General features: G+C 47.8%; 1 protein-coding gene across 5 annotated transcripts in view; it reads left to right on the top strand.

The window, feature by feature from the left end:
- TMEM39A (transmembrane protein 39A) overlaps positions 1-24,542 on the top strand; it is a 95,887-nt gene that overhangs the window by 51,473 nt on the left and 19,872 nt on the right. For 3 of the 5 annotated variants that reach the window (XM_033943159.1, XM_033943158.1, XM_033943156.1), the window contains exons 2-4: positions 5,416-5,621; positions 19,606-19,828; positions 23,963-24,046. In XM_033943159.1, coding sequence (XP_033799050.1) covers positions 5,497-5,621; positions 19,606-19,828; positions 23,963-24,046 — 432 coding nt within the window. In that variant the 5' untranslated portion in view covers positions 5,416-5,496. The remainder of the gene's footprint in view (positions 1-5,415; positions 5,622-19,605; positions 19,829-23,962; positions 24,047-24,542) is intronic. The other 2 variants (XM_033943160.1, XM_033943157.1) reach the window with 1 other exon arrangement.

Raw genomic sequence — 24,542 nt, 5'->3', positions numbered from 1 at the left:
GGAATCGTACGTTCTAAGTCTAATAGATACTGGCATTGTCATCTCGAGGTAGGGACATTGGATCATTTACTGTACTATTGTCCCTTTGATACTTAAGTTTTGGCGATCTATTTGGGGGTTAAGTAAATAAAATACAGTCAAACCTCAGTTTACGAGTGCACCGGTTTGCGAGTGTTTTGCAAGATGAGCAAAACATTCTCGCAAATTGTGACTCGTAAACCGAGCATTGATTCGATTTGCAAGTCCCCCCGCCTGCTAACTGGCATCACCTCCCCTGCCCGCAAATGCTGCCCCCCCTCGCAAAGACCCCCCCCCACCCATACTGCAAGCTTACTCCCCAATGTGGCACCGGCACACAACACTAATCCACAAGAGGTGCCGGTGCCCCAAGATCGTGCCTCTCCTCCGACTGGGCCTTGAGCATCTGCGCATGCTCAATGCCTTCTGCTCTCGTTCTCTCTGAGAATCTCGGAGAGAGGCGGGAGCCAGAAGGCCTTGAACATGTGCAGATGCTCAAGGCCCAGTCGGAGGAGAGGCACGATCTTCGGGCACTGGCACCTCCTGTGGCTTAGTGCTGCGTGCCAGTACCACATTGGGGGGTAAGCTTGCAGTTTGGGCGGGCAAAGGATGCTAGTTCACGCGGGGGAGCGATGCCAGTTTGCGGGGGAGGGCAGGGGAGATGTAGAAGCGCACCAGTGGCCTCGGGGGTGGGGGGTCTTTTGGGGATGTGGTGGGGTAGAGCAGCGCAGGTGGCCGGGGGGGGAGAGGGATGGGAGGTAAAACGAATCAAGCAAGTTTCCCTTACTTTCTATGGGGAAACTCGCTTTGATATACGAGTAAATTGGTTTACGAAAGCATGCTTCTGGATCGAATTATGCTCGTAAACCAAGGTTCCACTGTATTGGAAAATCCAGTGGCATTGATGTATAATACCATGCTATTTGGTACGATAATATGGGCTAAAAGCCCAATATCTTCCCATAATAATAAACTTCTCTTTATTATGACAGGAGTGGCCATACAACTTATATTAAAGAACTGGAAAAACTGGGACCTGTTAAATTATAATTTCTGGTGGGAATCTTTGTGCACATTTTTGCTTTAATGAGTCTTACTGCCATGGAAAGCTTTTGAGTATTGGGATCTGAGACACCACAAATCCAGATAAGGCTGATGCTCTGCTATTAGGGCAGGCGCACTGATCTTTTCCTGTATTATTTGTATGATATTAGCTGTCTAAGCTTGAGTTAAGATTGTATTGATTGTTGGATGTCCAGCCTTTGGGCAGTCTTAGTAGCAATTCTCAATAAACATATTGGAAAAAAAAAGAAATTAAATATACAGAATTTACTTTGGGTAACTGACCCTTCAGATTGAGTTCTGTGTTTACAATGGGTTTATGAACAAAGAATTGGAAATGGTGAACTCTAAAAATAAGATTTAATTTAGCAATCAACTAACGGGTTGAGTTAGACACTTGGCAATATTTAGAGTTTATAGAAGGGAATCTTGGCCAGCCCTAACTGAATATCAGAATTTTGGGGATTTATAAAGTTACTCTTTTTCTCAATTACCTGTGATTCAATCTGTTGCACTTTTTACAATTAAATGATCTCCATGCTGTTGTACAGGCCACAGTTTTATCCAGTGTTGACTGTTTTCATTCATTCGTTGTTAGGTCTCCCTAAATGGCAGTTAAACCATCTTCAGCTAATCAAAATATGGTAGACTTCGTAGAGTCTTCATTGGCTACGCTTTAGGATTAATTTTAAGATTCTGGTTCTACTTAAGATATTGAAACTTCCCTTCATTATGTTCCAGTGTGACCCCTGCAATCTTTTTAAGAGCCATTATTGTGGATAGCAGGTCAAAAAAAAAAAAGCATTTTCATGCATCACTCCATCTCTGTGTAATAGGCTGCTAAAGAACTTAAGAACAATAAATTTCTATCTTTGTTTACATAAAACAGGACTCAACAAATCCCAGGTGCCAGATCACCCTGGAACTCAGGATTTCATGTTTTCATGAAGTTTATTTTTTATATTTTCCACCAACAGTTCCTCTTCTGTCTGCACAGCTAGATCTGCTCAAGTGTGAGCTATACCAGTGTTCTTCAACCACTGGTCCGTGGACCAGTGCCTGTCCACAGAAATTTCCTGCCGGTCCACAGGGCCGGCACATGTGTGTGTGTATGAAAAATGAATGGAAAAAATGGTGTTGCAATTAGTACTATTATGGGGCGGAGATGTGCAGGTTCTGGACCATGACTTAGCCCAGTGTTCTTCAACCTCTGGTCCGCAAAATAATTATTTTATTTCCACCGGTCCATAGGTGTCAGAAGGTTGAAGAACACTGAGCTATACAATGTAGGAACTGTGTTGCTACTCTCATGTCTCCTGAGATTTGCGACTTCAATACCAACTTGGGAGTTTCCACATTGCATGGCTCAAATTTGAGTTGTCACATTTTGCAGTCAGAAGAGAAACACCTGTTGCATCAACAAAAAAAACCTGCAACATTGGACAGCAAAGGGATAGGGAGGATATACCATATTAATTAGCAGAAAAGAAATGAGGGTGTGAGAAAAAGAAAGTGAAAAGGAATAAAAAGAGGTAAAGGAAGAAAGGAAAAGGAGGAGAAATGGAAACCTTAGAAACACAAAATGAGGAAAATTAAAACAAGCTGAGACAAATATGGAAAACAAAAGCACAAAAAGATGTTACAAGAAAAGAAGAAAGTAAGCCTCGCTGCTGGAACTTGCTTGCTGGTGGAGGAGGAACCAGGAAGGTCAAGATTATAGAAGAGGATGGATGGGATGAAAGGGAGGGACGACACAAGAAGAATATCAAGGGAGGCGGAGGAGGGTGAAAGAATGAGGAAGAACAGAAAACTGAGTGAGGACAGTGTGAGAAAGATAAAAAAGAAAAGGAGACTAAGAAAGGATAAGGGGATGAAAGAGGCAGGAGCAATGCCCACTCGGTGCTGCCTCTGGTGCCACTATCATGAAAAAATATGTTCCTATAATGGCAACTTCTTGTTTGCCAATTAGGGTTCTCTTGCTTCTGTGTTGCTTTTATCCATTACAGTGAATCCTGCCATATAAGAGAATTTCCCCCTTAGTTGGTAGTCTCTGCCTGTACTAACAAATAAGGGGAAAATTCCATTATTTGGCTGACTGACTCTGCTTATTGCATTTCAGGTTGCCTTCAGAGGGGATTTTTTTTTTTAAGTTACAAGGGTTTGGGTCAGAGGAGGGAGGTTTTAATAGACCCCAAAAGATTATTTTTCATTTTGGAATTGGGGAGGAGGATAGAGTCACTAGACTACTGGGGCTTTGGGCTTTTTTGGGGAAGAGGAATCATGTCAGAGGGCCAGCACAGAAAGCAACATGGAAAGAGGAAGGATCGAGTTTAGGGGCTGCTAGGCAGGACTTTACCAGCAGGGTTTGTCCGGGTTTTGGAAGTCCTGAGCTCGGAGGCTGTGTCTGGAAGTCTTTGTGCATGCGTGGCAGTCACTGATGATGTCCTACGCACATGTATGTGATGTCATTGCATCAACATCGTGCATGTGCGAAGGCTTCCAAATACGGCCTTCGAGCTTGGGGAGGTTCTTGTGGGGGCGGAGCTGGAGGTGGGACAAGAATAGGGCGGGGCCAGGTGTCCTCTTTTTTTTTTTTTTTTCCCAAAGAGGAAATCTGGCAACCATATGCAAGAGCCAATCGCCACTCTTTCACTGACAGGAAGGACATTTGGCAATGAGCTTCTGATTACTGCCTAGGGTGGAATTAATTTCATGGTAGAAGCAACATGCTGAGCCCTCTGAGGAAGTATATAATGCTTTACAAGTCTCTCTTTGTGGTAAAGCATCACGTTAACCCTTTAGTCCTTTTAATTCTTACTGTCAGAAATTGATGAGCACAGCTCATCAAGGATACATGGGGAAATATATATGCTGTAACACAACCTAAACATTGCCATACTGGGACAGACTGAAGGTCCATCAACCCAGTATCTTATTTCCAACAGTGGCCATTCCAGGTCACAAGTAACTGGCAAGATCCCAAAAGAATAAATCAGATTTAATTTTTTAAAGTTCAAATCAGTTTTTATTAAGTTTTCAGCAATATAATATAATAAATAAGAAACTATGCTTACAGCTCAAAAAAGGAAATAAAAAAACTGAATAATATAGTGCAGTCTTACACATCAAAGATAAAAAAAATATAACTTATATAGAGAATGAGAGGGTGACAAAATTCATCACCGCTTCTGTCCCACAATCCCGTGTCATTCTTTAGTGTCTTTCTCAACCTCAGTCCTTCTACACCAGCAATCTTCAGAGCAAAGCTTGAGGGTCAGTGCCTGTGCCTATTCATACTCTGATTGTTCTCCTTCTCTTTAAAGAATGACATGGAGATGGTTTCCCGTAGTTATCCGCGTGGGTGGGAACAGTGATGAATTTTCTCACCATGTCATTCTCTACTCTTATATACAAAGTAGAAAGGGCAAAGTTCAAGTTTATTATAAATTTGATTGATCGCTTAGTCAAAATTCTAAGCGATGAACATATCAGTAAAATTACAAAATTAAGGGGGCAACAAAACAAACAAAGAACTAAACCTTATAAAACATATTGAAGACTAACTTTACAAACATAATAAAACACGAGGAAAGGATGGAAAAAGAAATACAAATTGATTGATAGAAGAGAAGACAATTATGGTAAAAACAATAGGAAGGAAAAGAACAATGAACCTCAGAGAAGTTATGGGATTGGAATGAGACTCCTAGTCAGGCTTTCTAATTATTAAATGCATCTTTAAAAAGAAAGCTTTTTAGTTTGCTCTTAAATTTATCCAAATTGTTTTCTTCCCTAGGCGTTGGATCCCCAGCAACATAAATAGGGAGGGAATTCCATGTTTGAGGAGCTGTAACAGAAAAGATGAAATGCCGCCGTGTGTTAATAATTTTAAGTGAGGGAATAACTAGTAAATGTTGATCATTGGACCTCAGTAGTCTGGTTGAGGTATAGGGAATCAATGATTTGTAAATGAAAGCTGGAGTTATTTCATCATTTACATAAATCTCAACAAAATAATTCAGTAGGTTCCCAAATCTACATTTTTCAGCTACTTTAGCTTCATATTTATATATGAGAGATACAGAATTCCAGATTTTAAGTTGCTTATCCTAGATTAAATAAGCAGTGGATTTTCATAGGGTAAAGAAGGAATATAGTGCATGTAGAAACCCCCCCCTTTTTTTTTTTTACAGCAAGCTACTTTCCACTAGTGCAGTATGCAGGCTTTCGTATATGCTATTCAGATGCAGCGTGCTTCATCTTCAGGCTTATGGGTCACTATGGGGAGGAACCTTCTGCTACCTACTTTGTTTAATAATATGTAATCTCTTGCAGAGCTGGAAAGGTTTGGAGGTTGTTCTCTCTGTCCTGGGGTGGAGCCTACCAGCAGCGCTGAAAGGGGATTGGTTCCTGGTCATGCCCGGTGGAAGGAGGGGTCCAAGCCGGCAGCATCTAAGCCGTTCAGCTTTGCCTTCCCTGCAGACTTTGGTTGGTGGAACCTGTGGAAATGGCACAGGGCTGAGGAACAGGTGGGAATCAATGTAAGGGGAGTAAGGGGAGCTGTGCAATTCCACCCATCCAGGGGTGTCAATTTTATAGCACTGGAAAATAACCTTGGAAAGCTGGTGGAGGGGACCATACCCTTTACTTTTACAGCTAGTGCTTTTCTGGGTGGCATCCTTCTGAATTCCTCATAAATGAACACTCATGTGTTACTGGAAGTTTAATTTCTTTAAAGCCTCTATGCTGCTGGAACTTTCTGTAAAATGAGATTCTGGGATTTCTGGGCAGCTCCCTGAATGTAATATGCTTCCTCATCTCATTGAGTCTTGCTGTTCATTGACAAGAGACTTTTATGTTGTACTTTTCCATGCTCATGACATTGTCACCAATCTTTCTTTACATTGTGTTTTCATAGTATCCTTGCTATGAGACTTCCAGGTCATGTCCACGGTTAGAATGACTTTTCTTTACCCCTCAGCAATAATGGATTCTTCAGTCCTGCTGCTTTTTCTCCATGTTCAGCAACTGATCCCATAACTCAACAATGTCAACATGAGCATGGAAACTACAGCAATCTTCCTATGCTCTTATCCTATGCAGAGCCGCTATCTGAATGGCTGCCGCGAGTTCTCGTGGCAACTTTGCAAGACCTCGCAGCAGGCATTCAAATAGCGGCTCTGTAAGAGGCAGGAGCCTAGGAAGATCGCTCTTGCCGCAGTTCACTGCTGGACCACCAGAGCTTTAAAGGTAGGTTTTTTAAAGTCTGGAAGGGAGGTGGAATGTGTCGGAGTCGGCTGAGACAGGAGGTGGGGAGGGATCTCTCCTGTCACCAGTGCTCTGCTGAACCACTAGGGCTTACAGCAAGCTTGGGGGAGGCTTGCAAGGCATAAAGGGAGGGAAGGGGACAGGGTGCAAAACCTGGCAGGACAGGGGAGGGAGGGAGCTGGGTGCAGGGCAGAGCAGAAAGGGAGGGGACTGGGTGCAGTTTGTATTAGTCAACCTTTTTTTCCTCCATTTGTGGGGGGAAAGGTTACCTCTATTTATATTCAGATTAGTTTATATTTGAGTATATATGGTATGTGAGTAAATCATTTTTTAGACCTAGGGAATTCTTGTAGAAAAAAAATCCCTGCCTCCAAAGATATGATATGATGTATCAGGAATATACTGTTAATAGGATTAATCATGGTTTCTACACAGTTAAATGGCTGAATGCTTTATAATCCTAGCAGAGGAGACATGATTTGCTTTGTACTCAGTGGAATAGTAAGGGGGAGAGGGGGGCAGTCCGGCCCGGGCACCATCTTGGTGGTAGCACCAGCACCCCTCCTCCTCCACCAGCACCCCTCCTCCCCCACCTCCACTACTGCACTCATGTGCCCCTTCCCCCATACCTCTTTAATGTTCCTGGCGCAAACAGCAACCCCAACCTGCTGCTCGCACCAGTGTCTGCTCTTCCTCTGATGTCACTTCCTGGACCTGCACCTAGGAAGTGACGTCGGAGGAAGATCAGACGCTGGCGCGAGCAGTAGGTTGAGTTTGCTACTTATGCCAGGAATGTTAAAGAAGTATGGGGAAAGGGGCAGGAGGCAGTGGGGAAGGAGTAGATGGGGTGGGGGTAGAGAAGAGGGCAATGGAGGGGCGCCTCTCACCTTTGCTATACCACTGTTTGTATTCTTACTTAGAAGTCATCCATGGACATGTATTTGACTTTTCTTGGTGTGACTTCTGGCAGCCCATGTTATTTGAGGTAATGCTGTAGTCTTCCTATGCAATGCTAGCTCTTAAGCCTACCAGTAATGCTGCAGAGACTCCAGGTCAACACCGACTTCAATGGCAAAATCTGTGGTTGGCTTGCTGCAGATAATATACAGATTAGCTCTTATTTTAGAGGATCAGCATTTAGTAGCCCTGACCATACTTGCAGTTAGGCATATTTCACTCCTTCACTGCCTGCAGCTGGTTTCCCATATATCCTTCCAAAACTACCCTTCCACAGGCAGCACAATGTGCTCTTTCATGAGTGCCTTTCTGCTTATGGTGCAATGCTAGTGTTCCTGCAGGAATGCATTGTTTTATATTGGGGATGCTGGTTTCCTTCAACAGTGTACTTCAATTTATCCTAGGACAAGCAGGCAGCATATTCTCCAATATGAGTGACGCCATTCACGGACCCTGGTACGGACAATATGAAAAGTGTACTGTCACTTTAAGTTTTAAGAAACTTCGCGAGTGCCTTCCTGCCCGATGTCTGCTTGTGGTACCTCAGTTCTTCATTTTCATGTTCAGCCTTCCCACTTCCTTCACATTTCTTTTTTCCTAGTTTATACTTTCTAGTTTTACTTTTGTTTGTATAGTAAAAAAAAAAAATCTTTCTCTTTCTCTCTCTCTCTCTTTCCCTCCCTTCTGGAATTTCAAAGATCACTCTCTGATGCTTTTCAACTCTCTTCTATGAGTAGGCTTGCATTGTGGAAAGTCCACTATGGATGTAGAGCCTGTAAGGTATTTTTCTTTCCTATTGCCTCTTTTCCATTCCACTGCGAGGGAAATCTAACATGGGTGTAGAGTCTGTAAAGTTGGATTCCTCCAAATCTATTTCAGCATACATCACTCAGGCTGCAACTACTTCAGGATTCCACCATGGGGTGTAGAGCCTGTAAGGTGGTTCTTTTCCTGCTATTTGGATATTTTGATTCAAGGACAGGATCTAACGGGTGGGGGTGGGAGGTGTAGAGCCTGTAAGTTAAATTCCTGCCATATCAGATCTTTGCACTTTTTCATTTAAAAGCAGGATCAATCAGTTTTTCTCTCGCAACATGCCTTCCACTGTACCATCAATGTTTATACAGTACCTTCCCGAAGGCATCCATTTATTCCAACTATTTTCCCTACACCTGTTCTCTAAGGAACATTCTCCACAAAGCTTTTTACTCCATCTCCTTTTCATTTTAAAAGGCATGGATGTTTGGGAATGGCTCTAGGAGAGGAGGAGGCCACTACATCCTTTTTAGGATGTTTTTTCTTTTTGCTCCAGTTTATCTCAGTCATAGTATCTGGACTGACATTTTTTTTTTCTATATAATCTACAATTAGATGCTTATGCATTCTGGAGTCAGTATGCGCATTACAATCCTGTTCCTATTGGGTTTTCCATACAGGTCTCTTACATTTCTTTCAGCTAACACAGATAACTTCTGTGCTCAGACGCACTTCATCTCAACTTCTCCTTGTTGCTGAATCATTCAAGTTGCACTGTGCTATATACCTCAGCCAGAGATTCTAGTTCTCGGTCTCTCTGTCAAAGATCTGAGAATATTTGGCCCTAGGAAAGTACTCGGCATACATCTTTCAATCACAACTTACCCATTTTGTTCTAGACAATCTTCTCCTTATTGTCTAGCAATGGCGGCCTTTCTCCTGGATGGACCAGACCAATCCCTCTATGCATTTCCTCCATTTCCTCTCTTGCTCAATTAGCTAGTTCAGCTTCGGCAGTAATTGGCCTCCAGGCTTCTTGTAGCCCCTGGTGGGCCAGATAGCCATAATACAGTACTCCCCCGAAATTTGTGGGGAGTTCCATTCTAGGTTCGCCTGTCAAAAGGCAGGGGAGGCAGGAGAGGGCAGTTGGAGCGCCAGCAGGTGAAGAAAATCACTCACAATCTGCTCCGACCGCCTCTTCCTGTAGTAAAGTCAGGCTACCCCAGGCTGTTTTAACATGCAGTTCCTGATTGACGTAGCCTGACTTTACTACAGGAAGAGACGGTCGGAGCAGACTGCGAATGAGTGAGTTCGCGATTCGCGAACCACAAAATTGCAGGTGAACACTTCTTTTTATTCTACCATAGACAAAAGTTTTTGTCTCAGAAGTTGGAAGTCTGTTTTCACTTTTTAGTGCCTTTCGAGGTGTCCTCAGCAGATGCTGGTCTTTTCTCATCCTTTTAGACTCTTTTAGCTGTGTCCAGACAACCTTCTTACAGTAGCCCTATGAGGAGTGGGGGAGATGGTTTTCATTGTTCTAGGCTCTTTATATTATTAAGCCTTTAACATACTTCATTTCTGCCTTCCGGTAATATTTCCTACCCATCTCCTACTTGGCTCTTGGCTTCACTTCATTCAGAGTTTGCCTTCAGGTTATGAGTATTTTCCATGTTCAGCTCAACAAAATATTCATCCTCTGATTTCCAGCTTTGTACAAGTCTTGTCGATCTCCACCAGTTTCTAGTGGTTTGGTACCTTCAACTTATTCTCTCCACATTGTCGCTCCCTTTTCTTGAGCCTTGTATAGTTTTTGCGCCATGATACAGCAGTTTCTCTGTACCCCTTCTTTTTTGTCTGGACAACAGTGGTCAGGAGATGTCATATACATCTCATTGTGCTTCTATTTTTTCTCTTTTAAACCTCATTCTCACTCTGGAGAAATGGCTCTTTATACCTTGGACTTCAAAAGGACCTTGATTTTCTATTGCAAGGAACTATGATCTACATAACATCTTCTCACTGGTTCATCCCTTTCATATCTCACGGGTTAGCTTTGCCTATCCTTGGAGATCTAGTCCCTCATATCTTACAATCTGTATCTCTTTTGCCATGTTTGGGCTATACTGCACCTTGGGGAATTTCTGATAGGCTAAGATCTTAGCCTTTGTGGCTTCAGTTGCATTCTTACGTTCCTCTCCTATAGGTACATTCTGCAATGCATCTACTTGGTCCTTTTACTCATTCATGCCCCTCTCCTGTCTGGAATCTTTTCCAGAAGGGAGGGTCACTTTGGTCAAGTACTTTTCTACAAAATTTCTTTCCTTCATTGGCCAACTCTCCCTCCATCCTTTTCCAATAAGCTAGGGAGTTCCATATGTGAGAATATGCTGCTTGCTTGTCCTAGGATAAAGCACACTTACCGTAACAGGTGTTATCCGGAGACAGCAGGCAGATATTCTCACAACCCACCCACCTCCCCTGGTTGGCTTCTTAGCTTGCTTACAGAACTGAGGTACCACAAGTGGGCATCGGGTGGGAAGGCACTCACACATTCGTAGTGCGGGCAGTCGCAAAGTTTCTTAAAACTTAAAGTTACAGTACACTTTTCATACTGTCCATACCGGGCTCCATGGATGACAACCCATATGTGAGATTATCCCAGGACAAGCAGGCATGATATTCTCACATGTGGGTGACGTCATCTACGGAGCCCCGGCGCGGACAGCTTTTCAAGCAAACTTGATTGAAGTTTCAAGTTTGCACACTGCACCACGCATGTGCATGCCTTCTCGCCCACTAGAGGGCGCATCCCACCTCGTGGTCCTCAGTTCAAATTTTTCCGCGGAGCAAGAAAGCCCTGTGGATCTGAGCTCCAGTGTTTTTGCCTTCTAGCTGCCGCGTTTAGTTGTTTTTCCCCTTCGAATTAGTTCGCGGTGCTGTTTTTCTTTTCGGTTCTTTTCAAAAAAAAAAAAAAAAAAAAAGTCTTTCGTTTTTCGTCGGGCTCCGGGGGCTCCCGGAAGCCGTGGCCGCGGGACGTCGGTACGTTCCCGGCCTTCTTCTTTTTCTTCGTGGATGTCCCGTCCTGTTACGGGATTCAAAAAGTGTAGCCGGTGTGAGAGGTTGCTTTCCATCACTGACCCTCACCGGTGGTGCATTGTCTGTCTTGGGCCCGAACATCCGACAGACTCGTGTGATCGCTGTGCTACCTTCCAAAACAGGGCCCTCCGTCGACGTAAGGCCAGAATGGCGGAATTGTTCGCCGTCGACGCGCCGCCTAAGGCCTCGACGTCGGCCTCGGCTTCGGCCCCGGCCTTGACCTCGGCCTCGGCGTCCTCGGGGGCCTCGGCCTCGCCTCGGCCCTCTTCATCGAAGGCGTCGTCAGTGAAGCAAGCTTCGGGTAAGTCCTCTGTTCCATCCCCTTCAGCAAAGAAGCCATCCTCGAGTCAGGCCAAGGCGGGTGGGTCGACCCCGGCCCCGCATCGGACCTCGACTCCGCACACCCCGAGGGAATACTCGAGACCGAGGTCGCCCTCCAGGGAGTGTGCCCCGGACTCGGAACTCCCCACCTTCGTGGGGATTCCGGCCTTCCAGGATCTCCTCCGAGCTCTGATCTCCTCGGAGCTGTCGGGAGCCCTGGAAGTGTTGCAGCGTGCTGCGGTTCCGGCAGCCTCGACCTCGGCCGGGGCGCCTTCGGTCTCGGAGGCCCCGGCCTCGGCTCCCTCGGGAGCCCCGGCCTCGGCGACCTCGGTCTCGGGTACTGCGGCCCCGTTCACCTCGGCCTCGGCCCCGCCCCGGACCTCGACCTCGGGGGAACCCCCTGAGCGGAGTGTAAGGCCCAAAGAAAAGTTGCGCAGAGTGCGCCGTCTTTCCTCCTCTTCCTCCGGGTCTTCCAGGCACGCCTCGCCCTCGACGCGACCTCGGACGGGGCGTCGATCGAGGAAGTCTAAGCGGCCCCGAGGCTCGCCTCGGCGCGACCATTCCTCGTCGTTCGGGGGCGAGGCGCTGCAGGTGTCGAAGTTGCGCCTCGACAACCCGAGGCTTCTCCGCTCACCTCTTGGGAAGTCTTCCCGGGCCGCCTCGCCGAGGAAACGGGAGAGTGTCCCACGAACCCCGGGGTCCTCACCCAAGGGTTCTGCGAGGAGGATAACTTCCCCTTCCCCCTCGAGGGCTCTCGAGAGGGGATCCTGGGATTCGGGATCTGTTAGGGATCCTCATTATTCCCATGAGGCCTCCCCCCTCTCCTCGGTGGGGCGGTCGAGAACCCCGTCTCCCCAGGCTAGGCCGTCCTCATTTTCATCCTTCGTTCAGGACATGGCCCAAGTCCTGGGGATTGACCTGATGGTAGGTTCTCGGTATTCCAAAGAATTTTTGGAGGAACAGGACCTCCCCACTCCTCCTAGAGAGGTGCCTAGACTCCCTCTCAACAGTGTCCTTCTGCAAACCTGGCTGAAGAACTTGTCAAACCCTCTTACAGTCACGTCTGTGCCTTCAAAAATGGAATCGAAGTATAGGACGATTCCCCCTAACGGGTTCGATAAGGCGCAGCTCTCACACCAGTCTCTTCTGGTGGAGTCTGCTCTTAAAAAATCACAGCCCTCACGGGTTTCTGCGGCGGTTCCACCAGGCAGGGAGGGGCGGACCCTGGACAAGTTTGGCCGTCGCCTCTATTCAAATTCCCTGATGGCCACCAGGGTTCTAAATTACGCCTTCACCTTTTCCTCCTATTTGCGTGGTATGGTGAAGGACCTTCCTCAATATCGAAACTCGTTACCGGACTCCCAAAGAGCAGGATTCGATAAGTTTATGTCCAACCTGTCTCAACTGCGGTTGTACCTATTCCATGCAGTGTACGACGCCTTTGAGCTGGTTTCGAGAGTGTCGGCCCTCGCGGTGGCCATGCGCCGCTTGGCCTGGCTTCGCACCCTCGACATGGACCCAAACCTGCAGGAACGCCTGGCAGACTTGCCTTGTGTGGGGTCCGAGTTATTTGACGAGTCATTGGATGCGGCGACCAAGCGCTTGTCGGAGCAGGAGCGCTCTCTAGCATCCCTGGTCCGCCCCAAACCTAGGCCCCCGCCGCAGAAACCCTTCCGGCCTCCGCCGCGCCGATACCCTCAGAAGTCGACCCCGGCTTTCTCGAGACCGCCTCCGAGACGTCCGTCTCAGCGAGGCAGAGGGGGACAAACCCAAGCCCCGGCGCAGGGCCCTTCTAAGCCCGCGCCTTCCTTTTGACGGGCTGAGCGGACGGGGCGGGTTCCCCTCCGCACTTTCACAGGAACCCCTTCCTATCGGGGGCCGTCTTCGGTCCTTCCGGGAGGCATGGACCGGGATTACCTCAGACGCTTGGGTGCTCCGGATCGTCTCCGAGGGCTACTCGCTCAACTTTGTGTCCTCGCCACCGGACAGTCCCCCAAGTTCAGTCCCCTGCAATCGTTCGCAGCTACCGACCCTTATAACCGAAGCCAAAGCCCTCTTGAAGCTTCGGGCGGTCGAGCCGGTCCCCAAGGACCAGCGGGGTACGGGGTTTTACTCCCGCTACTTTTTGGTTCCAAAAAAGACCGGGGACCTGCGCCCCATACTGGACCTCAGGAAGCTCAACAAATTCCTGGCCCGGGAGAAGTTTCGAATGCTATCTCTCCCGGTTTTGTATCCTCTCTTGGAGGAAGGGGACTGGATGTGCTCCCTCGACCTGAAGGAAGCATACACCCATGTTCCGGTGCACCCCGCCTGCCGAAGATTCTTACGATTCCAGGTGGGGGACCTCCACCTCCAGTACAGGGTTCTGCCCTTCGGCCTGGCCGCGTCCCCACGAGTATTCACGAAGTGCATGGTGGTGGTCGCGGCAGCCCTGAGGTCACGTGGACTCCATGTGTTCCCTTACCTGGACGATTGGCTCATCAAAGCCCCGACCAGGGAGGGGGTTATCTCAGCGACCCGACAGTCTATTGCCTTCCTGCAAACTCTCGGGTTCGAGATAAACTTTCCAAAATCTCAGTTGAGGCCGTCTCGGTCTCTTCAATTCATAGGTGCGGTGCTGGACACGGTGCGCCTGCGCTCCTACCTGCCGACCCAGCGGTTGGAAGCCTTGGTACGGATGAGCCGCCAGGTCTCTCAACTATCGAGGGTGTCGGCCAAGCACATGATGATGCTGCTGGGCCATATGGCCTCGACGGTACATGTCACGCCGTTTGCGAGGCTACATCTGAGGATCCCTCAGTGGACCCTCGCGTCCCAGTGGCGTCAGGAGTGCGACCCGGTGTCTCGCCTCATTTCGGTGACTCCGCTTTTGCGGAAATCGCTGCGTTGGTGGACAGACTCTTCAAATCTGTCCATGGGGCTACTGTTCCGCACTCCGCCTTTTCGCAAGGTCCTGACCACGGACTCCTCGGAGTACGCGTGGGGAGCCCATCTCGACGGTCTTCGCACGCAGGGCCTGTGGTCGGCAGAAGACCGTCGGTGTCATATCAACGTGCTGGAGCTGCGGGCCATCTTCCTAGCACTCCGAGCCTTCGTTCACATATTGCAGGACCAGGTGGTCCTCGTCCGCACGGACAATCAGGTGGCAATGTACTATGTGAACAAGCAGGGGGGAACGGGATCTTGGCCCCTCTGTTCCGAGGCTCTTCGCCTTTGGGAGTGGGCGGCCTCCCGGAACATCTTCCTCCGGGCGGTCTACATCCAAGGAGAACGGAATTGCCTGGCGGACAAACTCAGTCGACTTCTGCAACCGCACGAGTGGACCCTGCACCCAGCAGTTCTACGCGAGGTTTTCGCTCGCTGGGGAACGCCACAGGTGGATCTGTTTGCCTCTCCGGAGACACACAAACTACCACTATATTGTTCTCGGATGTACTCGCGGGACCGTCTGGAAGCGGATGCCTTCCTACTAGACTGGGAAGGGAGGTTCCTGTATGCATTCCCTCCGTTCCCCCTGATCATGCGAACGTTGGTACACCTAAAATTGTCCACGGCCACGATGATTCTCATAGCACCTCGGTGGCCGCGTCAGCACTGGTTCTCCCTGCTGCTCCAGCTCAGTGCCAGGGAGCCTCTTCCCCTACCTGTCTCTCCTTCTCTGCTATCTCAGAGTCAAGGATCCATGTTACATCCCAATCTGCAGTCATTGCACCTGACAGCTTGGTTTCTTGTTCCCTGACTCCTCCGGACCTGTCTCAATCGGTGAGGGAGGTGTTGGAAGCCTCCCGCAAGATCTCGACGAGGCTTTGCTATGCGCAGAAATGGACCAGGTTTTCCACCTGGTGTTCGTCTTTTCACCTGGATCCGGTATCAGTTCCGGTATCCTCGGTTCTGGACTATTTATTTCATTTGTCGCGCTCTGGCTTGAAAACCACTTCGGTGCGGGTTCATCTCAGTGCGATTTCTGCTTTCCACCAACCTCTGGATGGACGCCCTCTGTCTCTCCATCCCTTGGTGACACGCTTCATGAAAGGGTTACTCAGGGTTTGTCCCCCTCTTAAGCCTCCGTCTGTCGTGTGGAATTTGAATGTGGTCCTGGCTCAACTGATGAAACCCCCTTTTGAGCCACTCAACAAGTCCCTCTTGAAATTTCTGACTTGGAAGGTGGTGTTTCTGATCGCCCTCACCTCCGCCAGGCGGATTGGGGAGTTGCAAGCCTTAGTTGCGGACCCTCCTTTCACTGTCTTTCATCACGACAAGGTAGTTCTCCGCACCCATCCTAAGTTTTTACCTAAAGTTGTGTCTGACTTCCACCTCAATCAGTCCATTGTCCTTCCTGTGTTCTTCCCGAAGCCCCACTCCCATCCCGGCGAGACGGCGCTTCACACGCTTGACTGTAAGAGGGCGTTGGCATATTATCTTCAACGCACCAGGTCTCATCGGAAGGTTCCTCAATTGTTTTTGTCCTTCGATCCCAATCGATTAGGGCATCCAGTTTCCAAGCGCACTCTGTCTAACTGGTTGGCCGCTTGCATTTCCTTTTGCTACGCTCAGGCTGGCCTTCCTCCCCCGGGTCGAGTCACGGGGCACAAGGTCCGAGCAATGGCAGCTTCGATAGCCTTTCTCCGATCCACTCCGATGGAGGAAATATGTAAGGCTGCCACTTGGTCTTCGGTTCATACATTCACCTCTCATTACTGTCTGGACACTCTATCCAGGAGTGACGGCCGGTTTGGCCAGTCAGTTTTACAAAATCTGTTTTCCTAAATTGCCATCCTCCCACCTGCCCTGTTTTTGGTTAGCTTGGAGGTCACCCACATGTGAGAATATCATGCCTGCTTGTCCTGGGATAAAGCACAGTTACTTACCGTAACAGGTGTTATCCAGGGACAGCAGGCATATATTCTCACAACCCGCCCGCCTCCCCGGGGATGGCTTCCTTGCTAGTTATGGAACTGAGGACCACGAGGTGGGATGCGCCCTCTAGTGGGCGAGAAGGCATGCACATGCGTTGTGCAGTGTGCAAACTTGAAACTTCAATCAAGTTTGCTTGAAAAGCTGTCCGCGCCGGGGCTCCGTAGATGACGTCACCCACATGTGAGAATATATGCCTGCTGTCCCTGGATAACACCTGTTACGGTAAGTAACTGTGCTATATCTGCCTGCTGTCTTTGGATAACACCTGTTACAGTAAGTAACTGTGCTATATGAAGCTAGTGTCGAAAATGCAGTTTATTTGGCACGATTCTCTGCTGGTGCCACTGCAAGCACGCATTTCTGATGCAATCGAGATGGTATGCTGAACTATAGGGTTATCCATCTGTACTTATGAGCATGCTGCAGAAGATGTCAATCAGCTTTTTAGCTCCTCCTCTTTCACAGTCTCTGCTGCCCTCTTCAGTTCTTCCTTGTGCAAGTGAGCATGAATGTGTCTTCTGATCTGCTCTGTTTATTTCTTTGTTTTTCAGTTTTTTGGCTTATTCACAAAATGTTTTGTGCAGTATCACAGATCCCTGTTCTAGGGACTCCTCTGCCTTCTCAGTGAGAGCAAGATGTTTTAGTCTGAAGCTGGCAGGTGTATCCTTCGGGGACCTGTAGAGCCAGCCTTCTGAAGATTTGTGGAGCTCAGGGCTCTGGGCCCTCGCTTCCTTGACTTGGTCAGGAACTTGAGTGCAGGTTGTTAGGCATCAGTAGCGGTCCTTTGGGATGCTCAGGGTGCTGGCTGAACTTCCCCTCCCCCTCTTTTTTTTCCATGTCACACATCATGGTCTGGGGGAGGTGAAGGATCACTCCAATTAACATCCAACTGGCAGCCTGAAGATCTTGATGGAGCTGACTGGCGGCTTGAAACAGAACCTCTCCAGTTACAGCTACACCTTAAGGGAGCTGAAGCAGGCTGCAGCACCATTTTCCCAGCACATGGTCTGTGAGTACAGACTGTGACAGCCTATGGGGAAAATAAAGGGATGGGGGTTGGAGTGTCTTGAAAAGTGTGCTTTGACTGTTTCTACAGTTAGGTCTTTGTCAGCCCTGAAGTGTTTGAAAGCCATTTTTTGGCAAAAAAAAAAAATTGCTGCCGCAGTGGCTATCTTGGATTTCCTGATTTTGTTTTTCTTCCCTAAGTTCTCCAAATTTTCTAAAACACCTCATTTTGCCTCAAAACTGACAGGCATGGAGTCCTTAGATCCTAATACCCCTATTTCATGCCTTATTTGTGCTGGATGGGTGGCTGAAGAGCACCCTTGCACTATGTACTGCATGGCACAGGATGGAGGGGCAGGAGCTTCAGGCTTAGCCCCTCTGCAATCTTCTAGAGCTGGAGAATCTTCTAGAGCTGGAGAATACCTTCGGGGGGGGGGGGGGGGGGGGAATGAAACACCTTTTGGAGCCCTGGGATAGCAGTCCTGTGTACCATAAGGGCACAAATGCTTCACATCCCCAAAAAAGGTGTGTACTCCATGCTAAGGAGGAAAGAGAGTTGCCCACACAGGCTTTTACCCCGGAGTTAATCTCCTCTGGCAGACTTTTACACAAATCCGACAAGAAGAGGCACTGGAGATGTCAAATCCAACCGAGTGGTCAGAATTCCTTTATTAGCAGTTGTTTCAAAAGTTTAAAAACAAGCAAAATACCAAAAGTCAAAGTTCTAAAGACTTTGACTTTTGGTATTTTGCTTGTTTTTAAACTTTTGATATAAACTGCTAATAAAGGAATTCTGACCACTTGGTTGGATTTGATATCTCCAGTGCCTCTTTTTGTCGGATTTGCTTTGCTTCGAGGCTTGGTACCTTCTTTCCCCTTCCCCATAGACTTATACACAAGGCAGAACTATGCCGGTCAGGTCCACTAGCGAGTGGAACAATGCGCAAGCCTCTCTGGATACTCAGAGCACTTCTTCCCTGTGAGAAGAGATAATTCTGGATTCTAATGGGTCCATCTGACAGAGACTCTGAGGACGAGGGGTCAGATTTAATCCTTTTATTGTCCCAAAGTGAGGCTTCCTTAGTGGGAGAAGCAGTCTTTAATATGGAGATTAGGTTTTTATTTTGATGATATCTTTTTCAGTAGATAAGAATGATATGCTGAACCCTCCTGCTTTCTGTCAGTCAGACTTTTGGATTAGGAAGATGCTGTATATTGGATTACAAGGGAGGAATAGTTGAGCTTCATAAATGTTCAGGCTGTTTATGTTTCTTGATTAACTTGTGTTTTCTTGGATTCATTGTTCCTCTCAGAGGCTTGTTAATGTTTTAACTATGTTACTGTTTCTTCATGAACTGTTTTAACTTTATCTGAGCAAATCAGACACCTGGTTTCAGGGAATTCCCTGTATCCCTCCTCTTCTTGTCATCTTCTGTAGGGCTGTCACCAGCTTTGGTACAGACTGAAGGGGGCAACAGAGACCATGGAGAAGGAGGAGGAGTTGAAGAGCTGTGATTGATATCTTCTGCAGTATGCTTGCAAGCACAGATGGATAACCCTATGGTTCAGCATACCATTCCTATCTACTGGAAAAGATATCATCAAGGTATGAAACTAATCTCTTTTTCCATGTATGTTAATGACCAGTGGCACAACAAGAATGCTTCAAAAAGTAAAGCCACATATCTACAAACAGCACAAGTACATTAACATTAATTTTTTTTAATGTTTAAAAAACTATTTTTAGTAGTTCTCTGGGGCAACTGAGAAGGCTATATTCACAGCCTTTTAAGGAGGAGGGTATCTTAGTCAATGTTCAACAGCAACACCTACTGCTAAGATTTAAGGGTCGTAGTACATGTTCCTTGAGGCGTCCTGGAGCATGACCTATGCTGTCTGGGCTAGATGAGTGGGTAGGGGGATGTGAAATAGAAGAAAAATAATCCCCAGGTAAATGCAAATAAAGGTTCATGGCTCTGTAGTACAAGATAGCCTGGTTCCAATAGAGCTGGAAGCTTAAAGAAGTAAGAGGAATTTGCTGAGCCAAATAATAAAGCTTAACAATTGTCAGAATTGTAACATTCAGTGATAGTGATCATTTATAGTAATATTTAAAACATCTGTACAAGTTTTCTAATAATGTATATTGTGCATGCACACAGTTATTGAAAGCATGAAGATGTGCTGTGTTTGTCTCTGTTACAGGAATGGTAGTACTCTTGGCCTCTCGGCCCCTCCCATCACTGCTCTGATTACCCCGGAGCCTGTGCGCCACTGCCGCATTCCTGACTTGCCACTAGACGGAAGCCTTCTCTTTGAATTTCTTTTCTTCATCTACTTACTGGTGGCCCTGTTCATTCAATATATCAATATCTACAAGACTGTGTGGTGGTATCCTTATAACCACCCTGCCTCCTGTACCTCATTGGTGAGTTCTCCTATGCATCTCTGACTTGGTATTGGAGTAACTTTCCTTTTCAGCAAAACTTAGTGTTTCTTTACCTCATCCCTCATGAAATGCATTGAGTGAATGAATAGAACTTTCTTCTCCTAGCATCAGTATGATGCTGTCATTTGAGTACTCTGCATTCATCTTAGAGATTGATGGAAAAGCTATACAGCACTGTAGTTTATATTCCATTACTAAAGGGTTATAAACTTTATAACCCTTTAGTAATGGAATTTGGGGATCTCATAAGAAGTTCTCATTACACACTCTCATTTTTGTGGTTCAGATAGATCTGCTGGAGATGCTAACCACCACTTGTTGCTGTGTTGTGTCTATAGTACCATGCTTTACTTCAGCAAGGGATTACTGAATTTCCCTCATCTGTCAGTCTTGCTATCATCTCCCTTTTCTGGTTTCCCTGCCAGGACATTTTGCAGAGTTTACATTGTCTCCATATATCAGTGTCCTCTGCATTGGGAAAGATTAGCCTAACTATCTACTATAATAAAATGCTAAGCGCGCATGCGCACTCTTACCGGCGTGTTCCCTGATCTGTAGGTCCGTGGTCGGCAGGAGTGCGCATGCGCGCTTTCAACGCATCTCTCTCTCGCAGACCCCAAGGAGATGTGCAGACTTACCGGATCCCTTACACTTCACGGACTGCTCAGCACACACAGCACCCGCACCGGGGAAGCGCGCAGGTCATCCAGTCAGCGTGAGGAGGGGCTACCAGCATCCGCCTCGGGCTCCGTGTCGCCTCCTGTAACTGCGGCCGCCGCCTCGCGCTTACGTAGTTCTCGGCGGTGAACTCAACCCGCAGGCTCGCCCTTTCACGTGAGGAAATCGAGGTGCAGACGACACGCGCATGTTGAGCCCCAGCTGGCGCCAGAACGCCAGGTGGAAGAGGCGCTCGCGCTGGGTAGAAGAGGTGCTTGCGCCGGCGCGAGCAGGTGGCCGAGACCCGCAGCCAGTCTGGGAGAAGAAGATGTGCATGATGAGCTCGTTGGCCAGAGACGAAGCCCCCGCTATCCCCGCAGGAAAGGTTCCTCGGCCTAGAACACAGCAGCCCGGCCCGCCAACGGACCACCACGTGCCTGCATCAAAATCTTCAGCAAGACTGCTGGAAGGGGGCGGAGCTCCTCTTTTGAGTCTGTCCCGGCAGGGAGAAGGGGTACTACTAGACAGGGATCAGGTAAGGGGTGCTGCTGGACAGGGGGGAGGTAATTCTAGCACCCGTTAATGTAACGGGCTAAAAAACTAGTTCTAAATAATGTGTTAGGCAAACTCCTGGAGGGTAATAGTCACTACTACTACTATTAATTATTTCTAGAGCACTGCCAGATATACCCAGCACTGTACAGAGTTATGAAGGAGACAGACCCTGCTCGAAACAGCTTACAGTCTAAACCAGTGTTCTTCAACCGCCGGTCCGTGGAGTGGTGCTAGTCTGCAGAAAATTCCTGCCGGTCTGCACAGGGCCAGCAAGAATAATGTGCTGAAATTTCCTGCTGGGTATATAGCAGTGCAGCACCAGTCTTGGTCTCCCCGATTGCAGTGGTGTTGGTGGCAGGCTGCTGTTCCACCCAGCCTCGGGCTTCAGGCGGTGCACGGGGCTGATGTGTGGATTGGGGCCATCGGCAGCGCCTGGGCCTTCCCTCCGTGACGGCTCGCTTGTGCGGCGAGAGTCCACCCACGTGCATCCCGCAGGCACCCAGCAGTTGACAGGGTGCCTCTGGGTGAAGCGGGTTGAGCCCATGCAGCTGCGGGATCGTGCCGTGTTTGCTGGCTGCCGTCGGGTTGTTGACAGCGTCCACGGGTGAGTGAGTGGTGCGGCGCTGGCCCTGTGCTTTCCTGTTGGTGGGCCACTCACTCATGACTCAACAGCAGGGCGGCGGGTAGGGGCCTCCAGCTCATCTTTGGCGGCAGGGCCTGTGGTGCAACGCTGTTTGTGCCAGCTTGGGGGGAGGGGGGGATCGCAAATGTGCAGGGCATGCGGGAGTTTGGGAATAGGGGTGAGCGAGATCATGGGGAGTCTTCGACAATTGCTGTCTCCCCTCCCAGCAGCTCTCGTACTTGCCAGCGCAGTGATTCACTTCCTCTTTCCTCAGAGGCGGAGCTACCCATCAAAGGACCCAAGGCTGCCTAAGTGGATCGCTGCAGCAAGCAAGTACTGAGAGCTGCTGGGAGGAGAGTGGAGGGGAGGAAGCCACTATTGGAGGCTGGGAAGCTGCTGGATAAAGGGATAGCTGCTACTGGACCTGGAGGGAGGTAGAAGGGAGATATGCTGCTGGGAGGGGAGGAGGGAAAGGGATAGGAAGAGAGTTACTGTTGGACAGGGGGAGGAGGGAAGGGAGAAGGAAAAAAGAAAGGAAACAGCTGGCAGGGAGCTCAGAGGAGGGGAAGGGGTCAGGGTGGAATGGAGAGATCAGATGAGGGAAAGGGGAGAGACAGAGGTATGAGAAAGTAGAGAGAGATTGATGCTGGAAAGGAGGTCAGCAGAGGAATGAGAGAGAGACAAAGATGCTAGATCTGGTGTAGGAGAGATAAAAATGAAGAGAGCTGTGAAACTGGAATGAATCATGTAAAAAGGAGAGAGGGCGCACAAGCTGGATGGAAAGGGGAGAGGGGCATAGAAAGAAGGCAGATACCATATGGAAGGGGGAGAGGGCAGACAGTGGATAGGAGGTGCAGATGCTGGATTGAAGAGACAGGGCAGACACTGGAAGGAAGAGAGTGAAAAGAAGATGAAAGCAGAAACCAGAGACAACAAAAGATAGAAAAAAATAATTTTATTTTGTCGTTAGAATATATCAGATTTGAAATATATATACCCTGCTAGAGATATAACTGGGGACTGCAAAGCCCAGGCAGTGCTTCTTTATTGAACTAAGGCCAGTACTGGGCAGGCTTGCATGGTCTGTGTCTGTATATGGCTGCTTGGTGGAGGATGGGCTGGAGAGGGCTTCAATGGCTGGGAGGGTGTAGATGGGCTGGAGTAAGTCTTAACAGAGATTACGGAAGTTGGAACCCAAGCACAGTACCGGGTAAAGCTTTGAATTCTTGCCCAGAAATAGCTAAGAAGAAAAAATTAAAAAATTTAAATTGAGTCAGGTTGGGCAGACTGGATGGACCATTCGGGTCTTTATCTGCCGTCATCTACTATGTTACTATGTATCTTCCAGCTGGCAGGGGGCTCTCTCTGACCAGGGGGCACTCCTCTAACACTATTCCTGTCATGTGTGACTGCAGTATTCTGTTAGCATGATATTTCTGTGTAACATTCTGTAATAATTTGGCTTATTCAGTTTTCTTGATAGTAGAGGGGATATATGTGAAGGGGAGGGAGACAGGGGTTTTGTTGATCCTTGCTCTGTATATTTGTATTTATAAAATGACAATTGTACAGAATATTGTTTCTTTTTTATACTTTAATAAAATACGTTCAATATAAAATCATAACTGAGGCTTGTATGGATGGGATCAGATGGTTTGCGGGGACGAAGCTCGCGGAGATGGGACGGAAATGGTTTTTTAAATTTCAGTCTTGGTAGTTTGCCGGTCCACAAAATAATTATTTTATTTCCGCTGGTCCATAGGTGTAAAGAGGTTGAAGAACACTGATCTAAACAAACAGGATGCCAGGGTGGGGATACAATTAGGTGGTGATAGTTAATCTGTTGGCTAGGGTGGTAAGCAGTGGAGAGTAGGGTTATGGATTGCATCATGAAAGATATCTCTCTTTTTATGTCTTATAAACTGGTTGAAGCTGCATGGGTTTTGGAGGGGCAGAGTTTCAGGTTAAGAATAATCTAAGGAAATACTCTTTTACAGAAAGGATGGTAGATTTATGGAATAGTCTCCCAGTAGAAGTGGTGGAGAGAAAAAGACTATCTGAATTCAAGAAAGCATGGGACAGGCACATGGAATCTCTTAGAGAGAGGGGGGAGATAATGGATGCTGCGGATTGGAAGATTTGATAGGCCATTTGGCCTTTTTCTGCCATCATGTTTCTAATTGCCACAATTAATGAGTGCCCAAATGCTTTTGGACTGGTCAGGGATGGTGGTTAACAATCTTCATCTATGCTTTTAACTACTTGTCTTCTCTTTGCAGAATTTTCATTTAATTGATTACCACCTGGCTGCATTCATCACAGTCATGCTGGCGCGGAGGCTGGTGTGGGCCCTCATTTCAGAGGTAAAGTTTTCTAGGTCCTCTCATTTCTCCACTTGAGAGAGGACAGAGCAGCTTAATGGTTGAGTATCAGTGGTCTCCTGATTTGGTTCCCAAGTCAGGTCAGCTGGGGTTGGGGGTGCCACAGAGGAGACACAGGAGTGCCCACATGGGCCCTCGGGGCATCCCGGTCAGGGTTTTACAACTGAATGTATCAGTATGATGTATGACGTATACTTGAATTATAGCAGCCGCATGAACCCCTTGGAGGTCTTGGCAGCTATAGTGCTGGAGTTTTAATGCTTAGAGTGCCTGTGCCCTGCAGCAAAGCCATGCTCCAGTGACAGGGGTCCAGTCTGATGAAGACTGGGCGGAAGAAAATTCATCTGGGTCCAGAGATCATGATTGTAAGGTTTTGGAAGGAGCCTTGGTGCGTCGCTGTGACCCAAGATCTTCATTTCAGTGACTGACCAGATAACACTAGGAGAGGATATTAAAATAGGGGAAGACTCCCAGGTAA

The sequence above is a fragment of the Geotrypetes seraphini genome, chromosome 4 (genome assembly GCF_902459505.1).
Source record: "Geotrypetes seraphini chromosome 4, aGeoSer1.1, whole genome shotgun sequence".
NCBI lineage: Eukaryota > Metazoa > Chordata > Amphibia > Gymnophiona > Dermophiidae > Geotrypetes > Geotrypetes seraphini.
This window is presented reverse-complemented; position numbering and strand designations above follow the sequence as displayed.